Raw genomic sequence first — 21,364 nt, 5'->3', positions numbered from 1 at the left:
ATGCAGTGTGTTGGTGTTGTGATTGTCCCTCCTGTGCTGTGCTGTGTCCCCTTCCCTGTGCCCACTGCTGGCTGTGTGCATGGTGACTCCTCCTTCTTAATCTGTGTCAAGCTTGCCCTGCTCTGTTCATACAGGAATAAGCAGATACCTTGATGGTACAGAGCACCTAGTTCTGATTTATTTTAATGTTCTCATGTGCTAACTAATGTGTTGTCTAAGACAAGTGATACTTGAAACTCTTAAAAAAAAATCCCACCATTTTGGCTCTGCCCTGCTCTGGACAAAGAGGCGTTCTTGAGGATCAGCTGTAAGTCTCTACAGGGGCTAAAAACATTTGTGTTTAAGGCTTGCCCTGAGTGTAAACCTTCCCTTCTAGTCCTTCTGGCTGTGCTGGTCTGAAGTGGCAGAAAAGTTGCAAATGTTTTAAAAATTAACTCCCAAATATATCTTTCACTACGTGTAGAGTTTCCAGATGTCATTTGATGTTCTTTCCTGTGCTGCACTGTCACTTTGCTATTTGAATGCTGTTTCAGAAAGCATAGTGAGCTATTCAGTCCTCAAATGTTGAAATTCTGATGGTGCTTTCAGTGAGACACAGGATTTGGCCTCCTAGATCTGCCTGTCAGTGACAGATGGGCACAACTACAGCCCCTGTTCTTTAAACAGGAAAAGTTATTTATTTGGCTGGGTTTGACACTGGTCATAATTGAAATGTGACTGCACTTTATTTATGGCAACACTGTAAATCCTGACACTGACATATTCCCCAAGAGTGAGATTCTACCCACAGAACCTCATCTACTTCATGGGTAATCACAAGGACCAGTTGTTAGTGTTTGTGGCAGATATAAACTGTGTATTACTGAGCCTCTGGTACATGGGTTTCCCTGATTTTTCAGACATGCATAACATCCTCAAAGGAATGAGGAAGCTGTTTATTTTTAGTGATTGCCTAGAATGGACTATTGTAGGGTAAAATTTCTTTTTTTTCTGATGGCGTAGATGTTACTAAAGAAGCTTTTGCCTCACTCACTGTTCTTAATTCTGTTTTTAATGTCACTGGATTATATGTAAAAGAAGTACTATACCTCCCAGAAAGTTCAGGAGGATAGGAAGGCTTTAAGTATAATTCAGCAAGTATTGATGTGCTGCTTGTTGAGTGTTTCTAAGAATGTGATTGTGATCACCTCTTCATTTTTACTTCCACCTTTGTGTACCTGTCAGCTACTCACTAACTCTGCTACTGCCTTCTCTTTCTTTCTGCATTCAGTCACTCTCAGGGTTGAACCAAGAAAGCTGTGCTACTACCCTGCCTAGTGCCTCTACCTTCAGTCCTGTCAAGGTATCTCTTGCTATTATCATTCACCACTAGAGCCAACAAAAAAATCTTGGATCCACACATCGGTTTAAACAGGTGTTAGTCTGTCCTCATCTAATCAAAAGTTCAGGTAGGGCATGAACCTGATTCCCCTGATTAAACTGTAGTGTGTATTACCTCATCTTAGCTTTAGGCTGTTTCTACAGGAGGCCTGATCCATAAAACATGGTAACCAATCTCTGCTCCAAGGGGTTCTTAGTTGTCTTTGATGTTGCTTTTTCTGTACAAGATCATTTACTCTTGATCAAGTTGAGTTCATCAAAAGTACACTTGTATTCTTTGCAGGTTTCTTTCTTTTCTGTGGAAACTGCTGTGCTGAATTCATTCCTCAGAAGAATTCATTAGTCTGTGTAAGCACTGTGATGAAAGCACAGTGTGTTTGTTTCACTGGGGACAGATGTTCAGTAAATAGCAGTACTGCATCAGCAAGGTGTCAAAGAGGAGTGGCCTTGTCAGGGGTGCTGTATTGCCAGTTCTGCATGTTGTTTAATTCCTGCTTTTTCCTGTCCCCTTTGCAAAGAGCACTTCTCAGTTTGAGTTGGAAGGAAAAGTTAACAATGATCTGTCATTGCATAGTCAGGGCTGTTTCATCATTCCTATTCTAAGGAAAAAGAGCAGTTGTATCATTTCTGTAAAAGAAAAAAACTTTGTCTTTGCAAAGATGAGACTTGGGAAACAACATACAGTGGTTTTTCTTATTTCTGGTTATTTTTCTGAAACACATTTAGATGGATGGAGCTTTTCTTAAAACACAGCAAATTAAAATGTAGTCAAAGCTTTTCCAGATTAGGACCACTCATGCTCTTCTGCTTTTTTGTTCACAGAGTGATGACAGATCTACCATCTCCCCTGGCTCACCTACTGCTCAGACAGGTAACAGGGACAGGAAAAAAATTCTGAAAAATAAGATCAAAATGCCTGCTTGCTTATTTGTCCTATGAAGAAAGGGGAGCATCTGTTCCCACCTCTGTCTGTGGCACTGCTCTGTGTGAGAATTTACCCAGTTACTTGGGTCTCCTTAGAAAAACACAAGGGAAGAGACAAAAGGGATGAAGTATGTCCTTAGGCAGAGCACAGGGTTTGGCTGGTTTTGGCCTTCATAGAGACTTTGGCACACAGATGCATTCAGCAAGAGTGAGAACAGTTGTTGGAATTGGTATGTGGAATGTGCTTTGCATGCAAGTGTCCTTGGAAGTGCCTTTTCCTGCTCTGCTTTTATCATGCATGGCTGTAATTTATTTTGTCATCATTGCATTAAAATTTTTGGTTTGTTCTTTTAATTACCACATTGCTGTACCCATTTCCTATTTAACTCTAACCATTTCCTTCTTCCTCCTTCCTTTCCTGTGCCTTTCCACATTTGTTTAGTCCACCTTTCCCCTCCATATCCTGGCCATGCAGCCCCGCCTTCCTATAGAAACCCTTCCCAGCGACCCGAGAGTTTCCTTTTCCGAACAGCTGTCAGGGATGGAGCCAAGAAAGGTAGGTTATAAAACTCAGAAATCAGCTGGTTTTGCTACATTATATTGACATCTGCATTACCTGGGGCTTGCAGTGTTTTGTTACCCCAGGTCTTTATCATCGAACTACTTCTAGAATTCCATTTGTAGTCAGATGATATCAGATATGCTGTGAACGAACAGGGTTTTATTTGGAGCTGCCCAATATTCTTTTGTCATACCTGTACAAGTGTGAGAATTTGCTCATCCTGGTCTGCACTTACACCTTTGCCACACAAGCCTTCTACAACTTGATAATTCTTGCATTGCCCAGTAGCCTGTAACAGAAGTGCAATTTCTGGAGAAAGACAGAACTGTTTCAACATGTGGCAGAACTTTGTTGTCATTTGTGCATGACTTACAATCCAACAGAAAGATCAGAATCTAAACAGTGAGGGAATTGTGTTGACATCATCATGTGTTGACATCCCTCATTTAGGTTGGTAGACCATTAATTGATTAATTATCAAAGGTAAGAAGGAGATTTGTGAAAAGGAATGTAACATACCCATTCTGGAACTTTGTGTGCAGTGCAGTAGCAAACAACACAAAGCCAAACTGTGCTTAGTGATTTTCTTTCCTTCATGCTGCTGTTTTAGCTGTTGCTTCATCCTCTACCTGTGCCTTGTCTCCTGCTAATGATTCTGCAGACCCTCGAGTGAGACAGAACTCCAAGCAGCGGGAGGAGGAGCTGGAGCTGATAGAGCAGCTACGCAAGGTCAGTGCTGCCAGGAGCCAGAATGTGAACACAGCAGGAAATGCACTTTGTGACCCTGCTAAATCTGCCTTTGTCTTGTGGACAAGTTTCACTGAACCAGTACGGGGCACAGTTGAACAGAATGAAATGGTGTGGTACAGTCTGTGCACTTCTTTCAGATGGGTGCAGTGGTGTTCGCTTGGTTGTTTGTGGTAGGTAGAGTCAGCTTCAAATTCTGTATAATAAATTATGTCAGGTCTTCTGTCTGGTGAACTCTGCTTTTATGTGTGTTTCCTTTCTTCCTTATCAGCTTTCACACTTGTAAGGAGCTCCCTGGAAAGTTGCCTTTACTGTCTCCTGTTAATGCCTTTTTTTAAAATTCTTTTTGCTATAAAGCTGACAGATGAGCAGATGGAGTGCAGAGACTGCTGCCAGTCATGCTGCCATCTTGGTTTCCTCATGTGCTCTAGATCTGTCTGTTGATTGTTGCCTTATCCTTAGTTAAGTGCAGAACGCTTGAGCCACTAATGTTTCTAATATTTATGCTTTTTGTCTGCCCGGGGCACCACACTCCTGGTTTGTGCCCAGGTGCAATGACAATAAACAGGGATATTGGCAATGCCACAGGGCATTAAGGTACTGCCCTGCTTTGCCACAGACTTGTTTCTGCAGAGCATGAAGGGATTTCTTGTGGTGCTGTAATTAATTGTTAAATTTTCCCAATAAATAAGAATGTATTTGCTGAAACTAATCTTAAAAGCCATAAGCATTCCAGATAGAAAAAATTTTCTCTTTGGGGGGAAGATTTGAAGTAAAGACAGTCTCCTTTCTCTAAAGGAGAAAGGTAACTACCTTAGATAAAACTTGGTGGTGTTTGCAGACCCTCTCTTATGTTATCTCAGATTGCTTTCTATGTAGTCTGTCTCTTGTTCTGCTCCCCAGGAAAGCTTAATATTATTTTTTAATACTTAAATTTTGTACAGTATTACAAGTTAGTGATATTCACATAGCATTTAAAATGAGTTTGAAAGCCTAAATTTAATTTTTATTCATTCTCTTAAGCAAATGCTAACTATCTTCTTTTTAAAGGACTGCTTATGCCAAATAGTTCAGTTTTTACTTTAAAGGCAAAAATATTGTCTTGACTTTTGTTAATTGTGTTGTCCTCCAGCCCACAAAGACAATTATTTTCACTTCCTTTGGCAAAACCATTATGTGAGGATATGTATGGTTAAAAATACTGTTCCTAGAGCCTGATTTCCATTATTTTTGCATAATGGTTGCATTAGTCCATCATGCTGTACAATGAAAGCTGTTCTTCGTTGAACTCAGTTGCTCCCAGGCTGTGGCCAGCCCTGGCCACAGTAATGCACAGGCTTTCCTTGGGGTTATTCAGCAAGCTGGTTGGCAATGCCATGAGGACAGACAGAGTTGTGATGCAGGAACTGTGCAGAGTTCCTGCAGGAGCTCTGAGCCCCCTGTGTGTCCCTGTTGGTGTCCCACAGAACATCGAGTCGCGGCTGAAGGTGTCCCTGCCCAGCGACCTCGGCGCGGCTCTCACCGACGGCGTCGTGCTGTGCCACTTGGCCAACCACGTGCGGCCCCGCTCTGTCCCCAGCATCCACGTGCCCTCGCCTGCAGTTGTAAGTGTGCAGCAGTGACTCTGCTTTATGGCTGCCCACAGGGATAGCCTGCAAAGCCCTGTCATCCAGACAGGCACTAAAGTCAGCATTCTCCTCAGTGAATGTACGTGACAAAAAAAATAACCATCTGTGCTGTTTAAAAAAAGGTCTGTAGTGTCACTAAATGAAACTCTGTTTGGGTTTGTTTCATTTAAAGGAAATTACTTGTAACAGCTTGTAAGCAAATGTTAACGTTTTCATGTGCTCCCTAAGCACATTAACTTCAAAATTAGTGAAATATGAGACAATTGGGCATGAAAACTAAAATAGGATATTTTAAAAGATCAAAATGACTGAGAAGTTCAGGAAAATGTAACAACAAGTAGGATCCCACTACACAAGACAGTGAAACCAGGCAGAGACCAAGCTGAGTCTTGTGTCCACAGCACTACAAATTCCTCTGCTTAGGAATTTTAGCAGAACACACTCAGGATACTTGGAGAACGGCATCTCCTGGAACAAAACGAATCCTGTCATACCTTTGTGGTAACAGGAAAAAAAGTGGCTTTGTCAGGGGACTGTTGAGAGCAGGGAAGTATTGCAGTCTGTTTGGTAGGGAAAGCACAGAATTAGAGAAAGGTCAAAATCTGTGAGATACCAACAGATTATTTATCCAGTTTGTGTTTGTGGAAGTCAGGAAGTTCAGTGAAAATATTTAGGATCAGCTACTTGAAGGTAATATGGACAGGCAGATTGCTTGTTGTGCACCTTTAAAATTGTATGCATAAGGAAAAAAAACCAGAGATTGTTCCTTGGGGAAGAAGTTGAAACATGCACATAGTCTTCACTTATCCTTCTTTTAGAGTGAGTCTTCATGTTGATTGGAATCTGAACTGGCACTTCCAGGGCTACCAAGTGTGTCATTGTGTCCCTGAGACTCAATGTGACCAGGCAGATGGCCCTGTTATTTTGAGAACGACTGAGCTGGACCCACCAACACTTCAGGCAGATTGTGGGATCATTCTAAGCAAAGGCAGGGAGCCACTGCTCAGGAGACTTGCATCAGTGAGATCTTTTCAATGGCCTGGTTTGATGTGCAGCTGAATGTTCTGTGTTAGGAATTAAATTGTGGCTTTGTCATGTGAATCCCAAGGAAGAGGCAGTCTGGAGTCTCGTGGCTCCAGGAGCAGAAGAGGCATCACGTCATGCCCAGGCACAGGGTGATCTTTGTGCACACTTGGTCCTTTGGGAGAAAGAAGCCAGTGCTGGCTGTAACCTGCTTCCTTGGTGGGGAGCACAGCACAGGGAGGGGACAGAGGAAACCCCATCACTTAGAGAAGGGTGAACACCTGGAGGCTACTGCCTGCTGCTCCAAAGCATGTTCATAGGAGCAGGGAACTTGTGTCTCTTGAACCAGAAGAGAATAAGCTTTGAGAGCAGGAACAAGACAGAGCCTGTGCTGTGGTATGTCTGAAGAGGTGTGAAAACTGACTGCAGAAAAAAACCTCAGTTGCAGAAATGCCAGGGAGTGCAATTCAGACTGCTCCATTAAACAAATCTACAACAGACTGACAAGCAGCAAGCTTCACTTCCAGTTTTCTGGCATTATTTTTTTATTTCCTCTAGCCTTTATTTTTTTACCTCTTTGTTAATTGAAGCATGGTTTGATATTTATATAGTTTTGCATTATAGTAATCCAAAACAGATTCTAGATTGCTTTATGTCACGAAATTGCTCTGAAATCACAGCATGCAAGCCATGGATGTGCATTTCATCAAAAGGCATTTTTAAAATTATTATAATGTAGTCACTAAAAGTGTTAGCCAGTTTTATATAACACTGTGTATATAAATATTGCAGGGCTTAGAACTGTCCTTTTTTAAAAATCATCCAGCATTCATAACTTAGCTTTTCATAAAACAGCTTTGAAAACTGGGATGGTTTTCTAAGAAAAGCAAACTTCAGCAGAGCCTGCTTTGAATTAGACGAGCTTATGTCAGCGCAGTGTTTTTGGCAAAGAGATTTATTAAGAGTTTTATTTAAATAAAATGTAAAGTCTTTTAAAACCTTGCCAGTTAAGAACACTGTATGCCTTTGCTTTTTTGCAGCCTAAACTTACAATGGCAAAATGCAGACGAAACGTGGAGAATTTCTTGGAAGCTTGCAGAAGGATTGGAGTGCCTCAGGTATGTATTTCTGATGTCCTGATATGTTTTAGATGCATTTTTGCTGGTGCTTCAGAAAATAAAACTTTCTTTGGAATATTGGTTTAAAACAAAATAATTAAAAGTTTAAAAGGTTCAGGAACAAGCTGTCCTGCAGTATAAATCAGACTTACCTTGCATGGTCTTCCAGAGCAAAATGAAGCCAGGTACAGTTTATCAGAGTGTAGTATATAGATTTTATATTTCAGTATAGATTCACTTAAATACTGTACATCAAATTCATAACAGCTGATGGACTTTGAGTCTGCCTTTAGAACTGGCAGGTTCTATAAAACCAGTTACATTTTCTCAATATTAGGTATGTGACAGCTTAAAAGTGGGATAAAATCTGGATGATGGTTTGCATGTCTTTTTTTTAATCCCAAAGCTTTTCATGTTCCTTCCCAATAATTCTCTTACATAAATGTCTTTACTGTCTTACCATCAAGTCACAGAATTATTGGCCTTTCTCTGATGGTAGCTGTCTTGCATAGTTCCTACTTTTGTTATGTACCAATGGTAGAAGTCTGTCTTCCTTGTCCCCCTTTTGAAACTGGTAAGATCTAGGAGGTGGACACATAATAAATAGTCCATCTTATCCTGTTGTTCCCAGTTATCCTGTTTTATGCTGTCCTGTCCTTTGCACTTTGTCTTATTCAGCAGCTCTCTCAATACAAATAGTTTTAATATATTTTTCCTTATTTCCCTTCCAGTGCACTAATCAATTTGGGATTTTACATTGCTGAGCATTGGTGTTTCTGTTGTAGGTGCTGGTTTCTTTTATATTCTGAGAGGGAGAAGTAGACCCCATGACTCAATTCCCAGCTACATCTAAAGTCAGTTCTTGAGTCAGTCATGCAGGATTTTCTGTGTTTTCAGATCACTTGCAGACATTTGAGCCACTGGGATTTTAGGATGACTTATTTATTGAGCTGCCTGGCAGTTTCACATGGCTCAGTGGTGAATTGTGTTAGAAGGGGCTTGGGAGTTGTAAGTGATCCCTAATGCTGGGAGATCCTGCACTGCTTTGTCCCCTAAAAACCTTTGGACTTTCAATCCCAGCAGAACTGCACAATATAAATTCATCTGGGGCATTGTGCAATTCCATCCCAGCTTCCCTATTTATAGCTCCCTCAAGCATGAAGATGTCATTTTTATGGGATTGCAGTACAAAGAACATCACTGGAATGACCCACAATCAAAACCAAACAAACACAAAGGCCAATCAAGAAAAAGTCCCCTGTAAATCCAGGCTGCTCCATCTGCTACCCCTGCTGTGCAGGGCCCTCCTGTTTTTCTCATATATCTTGTTTTAATGTGAAAGAGTTCAAGGAGTTCTCCCTGGGAAAACTTAGTAAAATACCCTCCTTGAACCCAGAGCTGCTCTCACATGTCTGTATTACATCTCTGCTGAGTTGTGAACATAAGATACCTGTATGGTACCAGAATGGCATGGCAGCCTGGTATGTTTTTCTTGAAAAGTTACTTGAAGGTTTTTCATTTCATTTCCATTCTAATCATAAAAATAATAGGCTTTCTGAAAGCATGGATCCATGGAGGAATACTTGCCTTTTAAGGGGAAGGCTACTTTCAGAAAGGGCTAATTACAGGCACCACAGCAGAGCAGCAATTTCCTTAGGACTTTGGTGGTTTTAAAGCCCTTGGATCAAAGGAAACCCTCAGCTGAACAGGTTGATCCATGCATCTAGATTTCACTGATTATTAGCAGTTACCTGTGGGAAAGGGAGACGAGAGACACACAATGGGAATACTTACAGAACTCCTAAACTCTAATTAGTAATAGATATTTCTGCAGGATGCTGCATTCAGGCATCAGTTACACATAAATTATTCCTTGTCCTGCTGTTTTCATTAAGTTACATGTGGAGGCTGAACTGTGGTGAGTACTCAATGCCAGCAGCATCTCAGATACCTGTAACCTCTTCACTTCCAGGGAAAAGTGGGTTTCACTAAGGCTTGTGTAAACTGCTGTTTTTAACAAGGAATAATTACATGTGGGAGCGCTGGAGAGGTGACAGGCACCTCACTGCACACTAAACACTGACATTGAGTTCTTTGCAATGGGAGTCCTGCAGATTTCTGTGTGAGAATTAACCAGCTGTGATGTGCTTCTCAAATGTGTAGGTTGTATCTGAGATGTCTGATAACTGCTTCGTGGATGTTGCTATGGCTAACTGACTGACCTTTTTTTTCTGTCTGTTTTCCCTTCCTGCTCACACACTCTGGACAGGACAATCTTTGTTCCCCTTCTGACATTCTCCAGCTAAACCTCAGCGTTAAAAGAACAGTTGAGACTCTTCTTTCCCTGGGGACAGATTCAGAAGAATCCAGTCTTGTGTCCCTTTCCGTTCAGCTCTGGGGCTTTGTGGTGTTTTACTGTACTCTAATGCTAACGCTCTGTATGTTCTATCGCTGGGTCTTTTTCCTCTAGTGAAGGATAGTGGTGCTGCTTCCTCCCTCCATCACTCCAGTGCTTGGGAACAGATTGTGGGCTTTGCCAAGACTGTGTGTATGAAGTGCTTTGTTTCCCACGGAGGGGACAGAGGTGACAAGTCAAAGTACAAACACGTTGGTGCACCCACGGCACTGTCCGTGACCCAATTCCCATTGGTATTTGCTGTGGCACGTTGAGCAGATGAAATGCCTTCCAAGGGAGGGAGGAGCTGCTGTCCCTGGGCTCCAGCGAGGGCTGAGGGCAGGACATGTGGTGCATGCTGGAGTCTGCTGACCAGTGGTGTAGTGAAAACTGCAGTGTCAGTTTGTGCCTCTGTTCCCCCATCTGTGTAATGGGAAATGCAACCACTTTGGTAAACTGCTTGAGGATTATCTGATGAAAAATGTTAAACAATGTGAAGTATTTTTTTCAATGTCAATGTTCTTGATGTGATCTCACAGTCTTAGGAGACATGGTCTGGTGTCATCCACAGAACTTTCAAACTGGTTTGTTTTTTTACCCCCAGTCCTTTATCCTACTTCTAAGAGCATTTGATTTCTCAAATTTATAGACTCTGCTGTATTACTTCGATTCAGGATTTTCAAAACAACTGTCAATGAATCCTGAGCTACTTGAACATTATAACAGTTTCAAGCAGAACAATTTCAGAGAAATTAAGCTCTTCAACAGCTTTAAGAGAAAAGTTTTCTGTCAGAGAAAGAAAAATCTTTATGATCCTGTCAGGTGCTACAGAATGTCGCAGCATTTTACTGTGATCTGGATAAGACCAAAAACTTGTTGAATTTTCCCTTGATCTTGGGCACTCCAACCCAAGCTTGTTCCATGCTTATTCTCTTCTTCCTCTTATCCTGTCATTTTCAGAAACACTTGTATCATGCAATTGCACAAACATAAGGCCCAGCTGCACAAGCACTCTTCACTGTTTTACAAAACTCAGGTAGTCTTCCATAAAGCTTCGCAGCCTTTCCCTCCCCAGGGAAAGCACCCTGGTGCTTTAATGCTTTAATGTCTCAGGGACACCTCAGAACTTCAGGGCACTCCCCATGTGTGTAACAGACCATGTCTCCTCAGAGTGGGGATCCATTCAGGGAGCTCTGCTCAGACACCAGTCACAGGTAAGTGTTCAGGAAATGGCTGTTCCAAATCTGTCTTCAATAAATTTTGTTATATCTGCAAGTGCAGTAAATGGCTTGGAAGCCCAGTGCAAGTGGTGTTGGTATTCCAGCCATATCCTGGAACACCTCTGAAGCACAGTTTAAGGTACACAGGAGTTCAGTTGCAAATGTGGTCACTACCAGTAAAAATGTGTTATGTGTATGTGGGTCTCACAAGCTTTTGTACCATGAAGTGAGTTTTTATCAAAGGAGCAAGTAAGAGCTGCTGCCTTCTGTCCAAGTCACACAAAGTGTTCTGTCCAAGCCAAATATCACTGAGTAAAGAAGGGACTTTTGACAGGGGGAGATTGTTTTACTTTTAAGTAAGCTATTTTTGCACTGCTTACTGGTATGAACTAAAACGAACTCAGTTCCTGTGTTTTTTAACCTCTAATGAACACTGTGATAAAAGCTGCAAGGGGTTTTACACTAACAGTGCCTTCCAGTTTTTAAATTTTGTTTGTCATTACTGTCTGCGGTATGGAGTCATTCCAAAGCTTTTCCCCCCTTATCTGTTTGCATACATAAGAAAAAGATAAGGCATATTTACTCAAGTTTACAAGTATTTTCTCAAAAAGCACACTTTTTTCAAAGTAATATACATTTGCTGGAAGAAAAATGTATTTTAGCCTGAGCATATGGCTTTCTATGAAAACTGCAGTCGGGGCTCACTTGTTTTCTCTCTGCTCGGAGCTTTGAGGGAGGAGTGTTGGCTGCCACTGTTTGTGCTGAAGTATTTCTTTAACCTCAAACATCAGTAAAGACTCAAGGAGTGGAGAAATGCCAGTTGATGTGGAAATGACACATGAAAAATAGTCTCTGTAGCTGTATAGGAAGGACACACTTGGGTTATTTTCTGCGGATACAGAGAACTGTTGGACATGTATCCTGACTGTTGTGGAGGGAGGATGGCCAGGAGGTGCCAAGGACTTCTGTAGGATGAGGCTTTAAATACATCTTAGACTGAGAATAGCACAACTGTTAATAAACACTTTGAAACCTCTTTTTGCATGTTGTGTGTTACTGTTACTCCTCAGGATGATTTTGGGGGGCACTTTGGGGAGGTGAGTGAGTGACAGTGGCTCATTTTCCTCATCAGGGCTTCCCTCAGGGCTGTAGCTGAACAGGCTTGTCCCAGCAGAGCTCTCTCCAGAAGGTGATTTGGGAAGGAAGCTGTGGTTCCTCTCCTGCTGTGTTGTAGCACATTGATCATACTGAAGCCACCCCCTCCTCAAGTCCATCTACTTTGGTTTCTTAAAATGCTGCCATCTCAATGTGGGCAGAGATGGAGGACAATTTGCTATTCCCCTTTCCTCCCACAATCCTTTTTCAAATTCTTATTTATAGAGTTTTTTATTAAAAGAACACGAGAGATTAGCCCAAGGCCACCTTTCTTGAGTAGTCAAGGTCATGGTTCCTTTGTCACAAGCAGAAATCTCATGTCCTACCCCTATGTGTGTGTGCTGCCTGTCCATAACATTTCATATTTCAGTCACTTTTTGCTTAATTTTTTTTTTTTCTTTTCAGTTGAGTGGTTTTCATCCATTTTGTTTTTTGTCTTTGTTTTGTTCCCCATTCAGGAGCAATTATGTTTGCCTCTGCATATTTTAGAAGAGAAGGGTTTGACACAGGTAGCTGTGACTGTGCAGGCGCTCCTGGAGCTGGCACCCCCAAAGCAGCAGCCACTGCACCACTTGTCTGCTGTGTAGAGACCTCCGGGACCTTTTGGGTTACCTTGGCTAAGCAGAAGGACCTGAAGACTTTACTGCCCATGCAGTGCATCCAAACACACAGAGCTCTGTTCTAAGGAAATGAGTTTCCGTGATTCCTGACAGGAATGTTTTACTTCATTTCTCCATTTTTTTGGAGATCACAACAGTTTCCAGGAACATTTTTATTACCAATATTTTTGCCCCTTATTTAAAAAATGAGAGTTCATTGGGAGGAGGGCAGGGAATTCTAGTGGCTGGCTGTTGGAGCCAGCTGTAGAAATGGACCTTGCAGGATGAAGAAATGGGTTTAGAGTCTGAAAAGCAATTCCCAGGGGAATTTGTAAAAAGAAAAAAGAAAAGGTGTTGCTGTAGTGGGCACACAGGGAATTAAATTATTTCCTTATCCACAGGGTGCAAAGAAATGGAGTTTCTTTGCCTCCAAAGAAAGAATGGCTATTTCTATTATAATATTTTTTAAATTGCATCACACAATCTTAACCTGCAGTGTTTGATAACACGGTCGAACTTCACACAGCTGTCACTTGCCTTGGTAGGTCCTCATCACTAAAAGTTGAAGAAAAATAACACTTTCCTTTTCCCCAAGTAATTTTTCCCCAGTGGAAATTACTGCATGTTTTTTCTGCCAGAAACACCTTAGTAAAAGATACTAAGTCAGATCTGTTCAAATGGGATTAATCCCATCAGCATTCTTGCTGGGTTCCCTTTCTGTTTGGGTTTTAACATGTCTTTATCTGAACTCTTTTCCAACAGCAGTGGAGGGAGGTTCCCCTGTCCTCACATCCCCTCTGGTGGTTTTGTGGGATCACCAGAATCCCGTGCATTTCCCTGCAGTGGGAACAGTGCCAGCCTGCCCTGCTGGTCATTAGAAGTCTCCCAGCTAACACATTTAAGAGGGGCTGAAGCATCCCCTGCAGGCACAGCGTGGATCATGTTAAGAGCACAGTTCTCAAGTTCCCCAGGTGGGCTGGCTGTTGTCAGAGCAGCTCTGTGCTAAGGCAGCTCTGAAGGGTTAGGCAAGGCTTTCAATAAAGCCCTTTATTAGTTGGAGTTTATGTAGAGAGATGTGCTGGTTTTACAGAACTGCTGTTACTTGATTCCTCTTTCCATAACATAATAATGGAAATTCACAGTACAGAAGTGGGAGAGGCAGCTGACAAATTTTGCATTTTCCTGGAAAGCTGATGTGCAAAATAAAGACAGGTCTCTGTGCTCTGGTCCTAGTGACAAGGCCAAGCTCGCTACCAGACCAATTAACAATTTTTTCCCCCTTGCCCCCCCAGAAGGCCTCAGAAAATCCAGTTTCCACCTATGTGGTTCCTTTGTCCCTGAACATAATGCTACTAATACATGGTACATGGTCTGAAAGCAACTCCAGGCATCAGCCATATTCTGTCTGGGATATATTTGAAGCAGAGTACACTGAGAGGATTTTATGCAGATAAAGGAAGAAGAAATGGAAACAAATTAGCTAGAAGTCATTTTTGTAGAAGTAAAACCTGCTGTGGGAGTGCCAAGGACTGGTCTTAGCTGCATTTTCCCTTTTGAGTTGCAGTTTTGTTTCCATTTTGTTTTGCTTCATGTATTTCTTTCAAGGGCTGTTGTGGTGATTGCTGACTCCCCTATTTCTCATAATTATTCCAGTTGCTTCTTACTGGCATTGGTTGGTAACATTTTAAGTGAAGAACACCTGGGAGGTGTTTAAGAGTGCCCAGCTGCAAAGAGAAACCTCCTCATGCTGGGCAAATGCAGCGCCCTGTGCCCTGCAGGGAATGGAGGTGCCAGGAACTCAGAGTACCCACAGGAAGAGCAGCTCCACACGGGCATTCTCACCCCCTTAAGTGGTTTTTGTGTTTCACTTGATGCCATTGTTGAAGAACCTTGGTCATTCCCACAGGGTTACACAGAGGTGTCTGAAGTGTCTGCTGCTGTTTGCTGGGAGGAAGGTGCTGCCACTCACAGGCAACACCACAGACTCGGTCAGAGTGTTCCTGGTGTGTTTGTCTCTGCACGTAATTAGAGAGGGAGGGAGGCACTGACTTCATCTTGGTGTCCAGCATTGGGTCACCTGTTGTTACAGGGACAGTTGCATTTACCAGCACACCCATCATGGGCTGTTTAAATACCCTTGTTTGAAGAAAACCATTCCCTTCATGAACTGCAAAGGTGTGGTGATTGCTCCAGCACTTAAGGAAAGTGAAACTTAACAGTATTCAGGTTGGTGGAAATTTTGTCATTTAATTAACAGTGGTTTTTATTGGGGTGGGGGCTTGAGTGTGGCCTGCAAGAAAGAGCCATTTCCTGTTGCCATGTGTGGCTCATGGCCACCTGTGGCTGAGGCCAGGCAGGCAGAAGGTCCCTGGCACCAGGGACTCTGTTGTGAGCAACATTCACTCTGGAGTTTCAGTGTAGGTAATTGTGTTAGTTTGACATTTGTAATCTTAGGTTTTCAGGCTGGCAAGCACTAAACCTTGTCCAGATGCTTAGGACAAAAATCCAAACCTGAAGTTTCATCATGCGGTTTATTTAATGTGTTACACCAAACCCACTTCAGTTCTCTCTTGCAGAATGGGTTGGGATTTTTCAGTGTAGTTATGTGCAATTTTTGTTGTAGCCCATGAAAAGAGTATTTGAAAGAAAACATGTATAAAGTTCTATTCTGTGTGTTAAAGCAAAGAAGAGATGCTCTTTCCTCTTTGGGGCATTTGTGCTGGAGGATGTGGGAGGGATCCACCTCAGTGTTCTGTGCTGCTGGTGTTCCTGCACTGACTCCATGGTGCCACACTCCATCCTCAAACCTGACGAGCCCTGGGCACTGCCTGAGGCTCTGCAAGGTCACACACTCCAGGTGGAGCAGCCCAGGCACTCAGGAGCCCCTGATGGCACTGGGGGGCCAGGGCAGAGCAGCTGGGGGTTCCCCTTAGAAGGAAAGGCTTTTGTAAAGGCCCTGCCCCCTGTTAAATCCACCAGGGACAACTGTGCACAGCACCAGGGCACCTCTCTTGTTCTTGGTAGCAGCAGGATGGCAAATGGTATTCTTACCCCTTTATGACTTTAAATGGTTCTTTGAAAAACTGTTTTAGAAACAGAGGACTTGTAAGGTGAATTTGGACATCAGAAAATTCTTTTGTATAGATATTGTGATGTTCTACAAAGTGATCTAATTTTGTTACTTCTGAAAACAGTGTAAACGTGTAAGTAACACAGTAAAGGATTTTAAAGCTGCATCCCATGCTGTATGTCTGTAAATACATTCCATCATTTCTGTTACATATAAATGTGTCTGAATATTGTATATTTTAAATTGCCTGTATTCTGCCAGTAGTGTGAACTTCTAGCACATAGGTAATATAAAAGGAAACCATGGGTATTTGAAATAAAGTTTTAAAACTTACATGAATTGCAGTATTTCTTCTTGCTGTTTTTCTGTTGTCCAAGGAATGTCCCATCCTCTGTGTCAGGTGTTTATTCCCCTTTCACATCATCCCAGTTCGCATTAGATGGACCTGCTTTGATTTTCTATTTTTCATCGTTAACCAGGACAGGAAAATCACAGTATTTTTACACATATTTTGCAGCCACATCAGAAGGTTTTTCTTAGGTATTTTTAGCCTTCCCAGAGACTGATTTTGTACAGAATCCTTTGCTCATATATCCACAGCTCCTTGTTTTTTCCTTGGTCAGAAGGTACATGGAGCTGTTCTGTCTGTGCACTGACACTGTGCAGGACTGTGGCAATGGAAACCTGCATGCTCTGACTGCACTTGTGTTTACACTGCAGACTTGCCCATGTTCTCCCTGCTGACCTGATGCCAGAGCTGGAGGCATGGAGAGCACAGAGAGAGCCCAGCTGGGGCTGCCTCAGCCTCCCCACCTAACACAGAGCCACAACCAGTGCTTTGGGGGCAGCAGAGGAGGTTCTGGGTGCAGAGCATCCCACACTGCTGAGTTACTGGGCTGGTAACAGATTGCCTCCCACTGTCTTGTTTCCATAAAGCTCTTTGCAGGGGATATAGTGTTTCTCACTGCTTTGATGCAAATCCCCTTTCTGCTGGGGAAAAAAGGCTGAACAAGGGCAGCTTTAAGATCTTTAGTGCAGCTTCACCATAAGTGTGTCTGCAGGAACTGCATTCTCCAAAATTGCCTAAGCTCTGTTACATGGTTTATTTTGTCCTGTCAGACATACCACAGTGCCCTGCCCAGCAGCAGTCCTGGAGCACATCTGTGGCCACTTTCTTTACTTAGCTTTTTTCTTCTTTGCTCCAGATTTTTCCTTGCCTGTTTCCTCTCCTATTCCCTTCAAATACTTCTCAAGCTTCTGGTAGGGGCCGAGGAATCTGCGGACCATTGTACCTTTCCACCAGGCCTGCACCTGCAAGTGAGGGAGAGAGAGGCCTGAGGGGAAATCACTGCTGGGGCACCTGGTACAGCTCAATGCCTGGAGAGTCTTTCCTGTGCTCCCCAGCCACAGAAGGGAGCCCCCAGCCCATGCAGCAGCCTTTGGGCCTGTGCTGGTTGTGCCAAAGGCATCCATAGCTGGGCTGAGGGCACCTGTTGCTGGTGGCCAGGGAAAAGCAGGGACACTACCCTGTCACCCTCCCTGTATCACCTGTGCAGTGATATTTGCAGGAGACTGGCTGCTCCCCTTTCATTTCCCTTCTCAAACCTGCAGCCAGCTGCTGGCTGAGTGTGCCCCAGCAAAAGGAACAGGCTTTGTCCTTTGCTTGTGCCACCCCACACCAGCCATCTTTCTTGGGCTGTTTTCTGCCTGGACAAAGCCTGGGGCACAGATTATTAACTCCCAGCTGCTGCTGGAGCAGCAGTGCCTCAGCTTTGCTCCCCTTTACCTTCACAGCACTCCTCAGCTCCAGGGCTTCCCGCTCTCTTTGTTTCTTCTTGGTCTCCTTGTCTGTCCGGTCAATGATGATTGTTGTCTGGAATGTCAGGCACTGCAGGAAAGCACAGGGATGGCAAAAGCCATGAAAACACATCCCCTAAACTGCACAGCCAGCCTTCAGGGCTCACTGTGCCCAGCCATGTGCCAGGGCAGGCCTCACCCGGACCCTGGTGCAAAGATTCTTTCCCTCTGCTGCCTACAGGTCTCATCCTTGCTACACACTTCCCACAGCCCTGCCAGGACTGCTCAGGCCCATGGTTGTGGTGTCTCTGCAGCAGGGAGCTCCAGGGCAGCCCAGGGATAATGTGTGAGTGGGGGCCTTCCTCCCCACCTCCATTATTTGATCTTTCCTAAATCCAGATGGCAAATGTTGCTCATTACCACCGTCAGTCCTCAGGCACTTGGAGCTGCTGCCAAAGTGAAACCTCTCAAGGCCTGGATGTGATTAACCCCTGATCCTGTGCTTTAAAATGGCTGCCTGATGCTTCCCAGGCAGCAGCTGGTGGTGGGAGGACACTTGGTCCCCCAGGCCAAGCAGCAGATGATCTACAAACACACTTGGGACCCTGAGATGACAGTGTGCAGAGTGAAAAATGAGCCCACAAGCAGGGAAACATCCAGCTCCATCCCATCACTTCCAAGCCATGGACGGTAAGGAATGTTTACAAGTAAATTCCTTCTGGTTTTAAAGCACACATTTTTCTAGATGCTTTTCTCTGTTCTATGCTGCTGTTCTGCTGTGATCAGAGCTCAGCAGGTAACCAAGAACCCAGTGGGGCAGGAATGGTTGTACCCAGAATCAGCTCCCTGATCACAGAGCTCTGTTCAGCTGAGAATGTGTATCTGCAGGAAGGGATGAGCTTCCAGTCTCAGCTGTGTTATCCTGATCTTCCTAGAAGGAGCAGATTTGTTCAGACTCAGGCAGCAAAGTAAGGTGAGGCATGCTGATGGGATGGGACAGTACCTCTGCCCCTCACACAGGCTGTCAGTAGCTCTCTCATTACTTGCTGGTATATGAAAATAGCATCATCATCCCTCCTTGATGTCACAGGTGGCAAATAGAAGATGACATCTCAGCCCCTGTCTTCCCAAGACAAGTGCCATAATCACAGCATATGCCTCAAAATTACTGATTTTTTCCTGTGGCCCTCGTTTCTTATCCAAATGAGTGTAGGAAAAAGCCCAACGCAATTTTGCATGGCTAAACATTGAGATGCTGATGTCTTACCTCCTTGGCAAATCTCTGCATTGTTTCCAAGTTCTCTGCTTTTAATGCTCTTAGATCATCCAGTTCTTGATCTTTTGCAGCAGTGTCTTTTTGATACTTGTCTATCCAGTATTCCAGCCTCTCTTTCACCTTCTGCATGGGGAGAGTGGTGCTCAGCATGGTGCAAAAAGAGGGCACAGGTTTGCTATTACATGGCCTGCTTTCAGGATGGGGGTGAGAGTCCTGTCAATTGTGCATGGTCAGTGTTTCCTTCTCACCTTGAAAGCATCAAACCCCTAAGACTACTCATAAATTACTGCAGGGCAGTTATTTTGTGCAGTCAGTTCTGATGAAGCAAGTGACAGCCAGAAGCCATTTGTTGTGTGTGTACACAGAAGGAGGGGAAGGTTTAAAAAGCACAGTTTGTCAGTGGGAGAGCTTTTATCCTCTGCCTGACTCCCTCCCTGCTTTCTGAATTAAGGTCAGCACACCAGGAATAAGGTCCCAGGGGACAGCACTTCACACTATTTCAGGTTGTGAACTTGGCTTTGTGTTCATGAATAGGGCAGGTGTTTCTGAAACAGGCACCCAGATGACTTCCTCCTATTCACCAATAACTTCTCCATAGCAACCACCGTGATTGCTTCCATGGAAAAATAATCTGAGGAAAAGCATCAATCTCATTACAGCATCACAGCTGGACACACAAGGGGGATGGAGGGCATGGCCATCCTCCTGTCTGCAGCCCCTGCAAGGGCAGCAGCTGCTGTCTGAGCGCTGAGGGGCTGCTGCTGGAGCTCAGCCAGGCTCAGCGTGTGCTGGGGCTGTCCCCTCACTGGGAGCATTGATCACACCAAAGCTCTGGGGTGCAGAGCACACTGTCCAACTGCTCACAAGATACACCACTGCTTTGCACTCAAACTACATTTTTAAAAAGGTATTATCTCCTATTAAATTCTGTCACTGGCAGTGACCTCAGGCACCCTGCAGCAGTCCAGGTTTTCTTCTCATCATACCATTTATGAGAGACTTTGCAGCATTATTCACTGTCAAGTTATTCACTGTTAGTAACAGGAATGCTCTGAACCTCTGAATCAACACCACAAGGACATTCATGTTGCTGAAAATGCGTACAGTAGTTGTGGTTAGCAATGATCCAACCCCAATTCTTCCTCAGGTAAGGCTGGACTGGCAGTTTGTGTCATTCCCTCCCCAGTGTCCCTCCCCTCTGCACAGCCCTTACTTTGGGCTCTTCACTGGGGGTGCTGGGAGCCCCAGTGACAGCTAAGTAGGGTCTAAATAAAATTCCAGTTAGCCAAATACAACTATCTGAGAGAGGAAAAATCCATAACACCTGAATAAACAATGAAATTCAGTACATGAACCCTAATTTTAAGGAAATATATCTGTATGTAGCAAATCCCAAGCCTTGGAGAGCTAGGTTAATTAAGATTTGAGGACAAGTAATCATTCAAACTGCAGCAGTCATGAACCTGGTACATTTGATGGAGCAATAACTGTTTTCCTTTAGGCACTAATCGATGATATGTTGTTTATAGGTTGCTATTTTAAGCATTGGCTGACAGTCACACATACCTGATACTCTTGCATGAGGAAATCTTCGGTCTCTGTGTGAAGCTGAATCTCCTCATCAATTTTGCTCTTCAAATTCTGTGATCAGAGCAGACAGAACATGTGTGAGACACTGTTGGTGTGTGTGTGTGCACACACTGCTGCTGAAAGCTGAGTAACAAGTGCTGGAGCTCTGTGTAGTCCACAGACATTTTGCCCAGTGATAAAATCAGCCAAGGCAGTCCTTGCTCCCAGGCCATCCATGAAAAAAGGACAATTAGATCTGACCTTGATCAGTCAAAAAAAGATGCTTGCAAAACCAGACCATTTTCTAGTCCTTATGGCCACAGAAGCAGCTCTGTGTATAATCTGCTGGGGGCACTGCTGGGAGCTCAGGTTGCCAATACCTTTGGATACACTTCTGGGTCTGGTTTTCTGGCCATGGCATTGCTTGAAGCATTCCCTGTCTCCTACAGCCATGCCATCCTTGTTGTTGCTGTTTGCAGCATCATACAGAAAAACAATAGAAGAGATAAAGGTGTCTATCCCCAGTGAGTTTTCTCATCCAGCTCAACCAGCTGTGCTGGTGACTGCAATGGAGAACAGAGAGGGCATCTGGGGAGCAAGGGAGGGCTTTTCCCTTAATAGATGGAGAGGCCTTTCAGTATGGGCCATGGGGAAGGGCTTACCTGGATTACCTTCTCCAGGGCATTCTCTGCACTGCTGCACTTTTTCTGGGTTAGTTGGATCTGGAGATCTGAGTTTTTCTTCAGGTAGTTGCTCTCTGTGTCCACTTTGGCCGTGATCTCTTGAAGCTTATCTTTAAGGCCATCAATAATTTTTTCTCGTTTCTGGTGGAGACAAAAGCAGCACAAAAGTAAGCCTGGAAACTGAGTTCAGCTCACCTTCTTTAATCTCTCCACTCCCT

General features: G+C 43.8%; 2 protein-coding genes across 15 annotated transcripts in view; one reads left to right on the top strand and one right to left on the bottom strand.

Moving 5' to 3' along the window:
• LRCH3 (leucine rich repeats and calponin homology domain containing 3) overlaps positions 1-13,312 on the top strand; it is a 58,347-nt gene extending 45,035 nt beyond the window's left edge. For 4 of the 9 annotated variants that reach the window (XM_058031476.1, XM_058031480.1, XM_058031477.1 and 1 more), the window contains 7 exons: positions 1,271-1,342; positions 2,203-2,251; positions 2,747-2,860; positions 3,477-3,595; positions 5,080-5,217; positions 7,305-7,382; positions 9,652-13,312. In XM_058031476.1, the coding sequence (XP_057887459.1) occupies positions 1,271-1,342; positions 2,203-2,251; positions 2,747-2,860; positions 3,477-3,595; positions 5,080-5,217; positions 7,305-7,382; positions 9,652-9,852 (771 nt within the window). In that variant the 3' untranslated portion in view covers positions 9,853-13,312. The remainder of the gene's footprint in view (positions 1-1,270; positions 1,343-2,202; positions 2,252-2,746; positions 2,861-3,476; positions 3,596-5,079; positions 5,218-7,304; positions 7,383-9,651) is intronic. The other 5 variants (XM_058031484.1, XM_058031478.1, XM_058031482.1 and 2 more) reach the window with 4 other exon arrangements.
• IQCG (IQ motif containing G) overlaps positions 12,932-21,364 on the bottom strand; it is a 25,135-nt gene continuing 16,702 nt past the window's right edge. For 5 of the 6 annotated variants that reach the window (XM_058031489.1, XM_058031485.1, XM_058031490.1 and 2 more), the window contains 5 exons: positions 21,126-21,287; positions 20,461-20,535; positions 18,886-19,017; positions 17,608-17,709; positions 12,932-17,132 (listed from right to left, as the gene is read on the bottom strand). In XM_058031489.1, the coding sequence (XP_057887472.1) occupies positions 16,998-17,132; positions 17,608-17,709; positions 18,886-19,017; positions 20,461-20,535; positions 21,126-21,287 (606 nt within the window). In that variant the 3' untranslated portion in view covers positions 12,932-16,997. The remainder of the gene's footprint in view (positions 17,133-17,607; positions 17,710-18,885; positions 19,018-20,460; positions 20,536-21,125; positions 21,288-21,364) is intronic. The other variant, XM_058031491.1, reaches the window with a different exon arrangement.

Source organism: Melospiza georgiana, chromosome 10 (assembly GCF_028018845.1).
Source record: "Melospiza georgiana isolate bMelGeo1 chromosome 10, bMelGeo1.pri, whole genome shotgun sequence".
Taxonomy (NCBI): Eukaryota; Metazoa; Chordata; class Aves; order Passeriformes; family Passerellidae; genus Melospiza; species Melospiza georgiana.
Note: the sequence above shows the minus strand (reverse complement) of the source record. Positions and strands in the feature narration are given on the sequence as shown.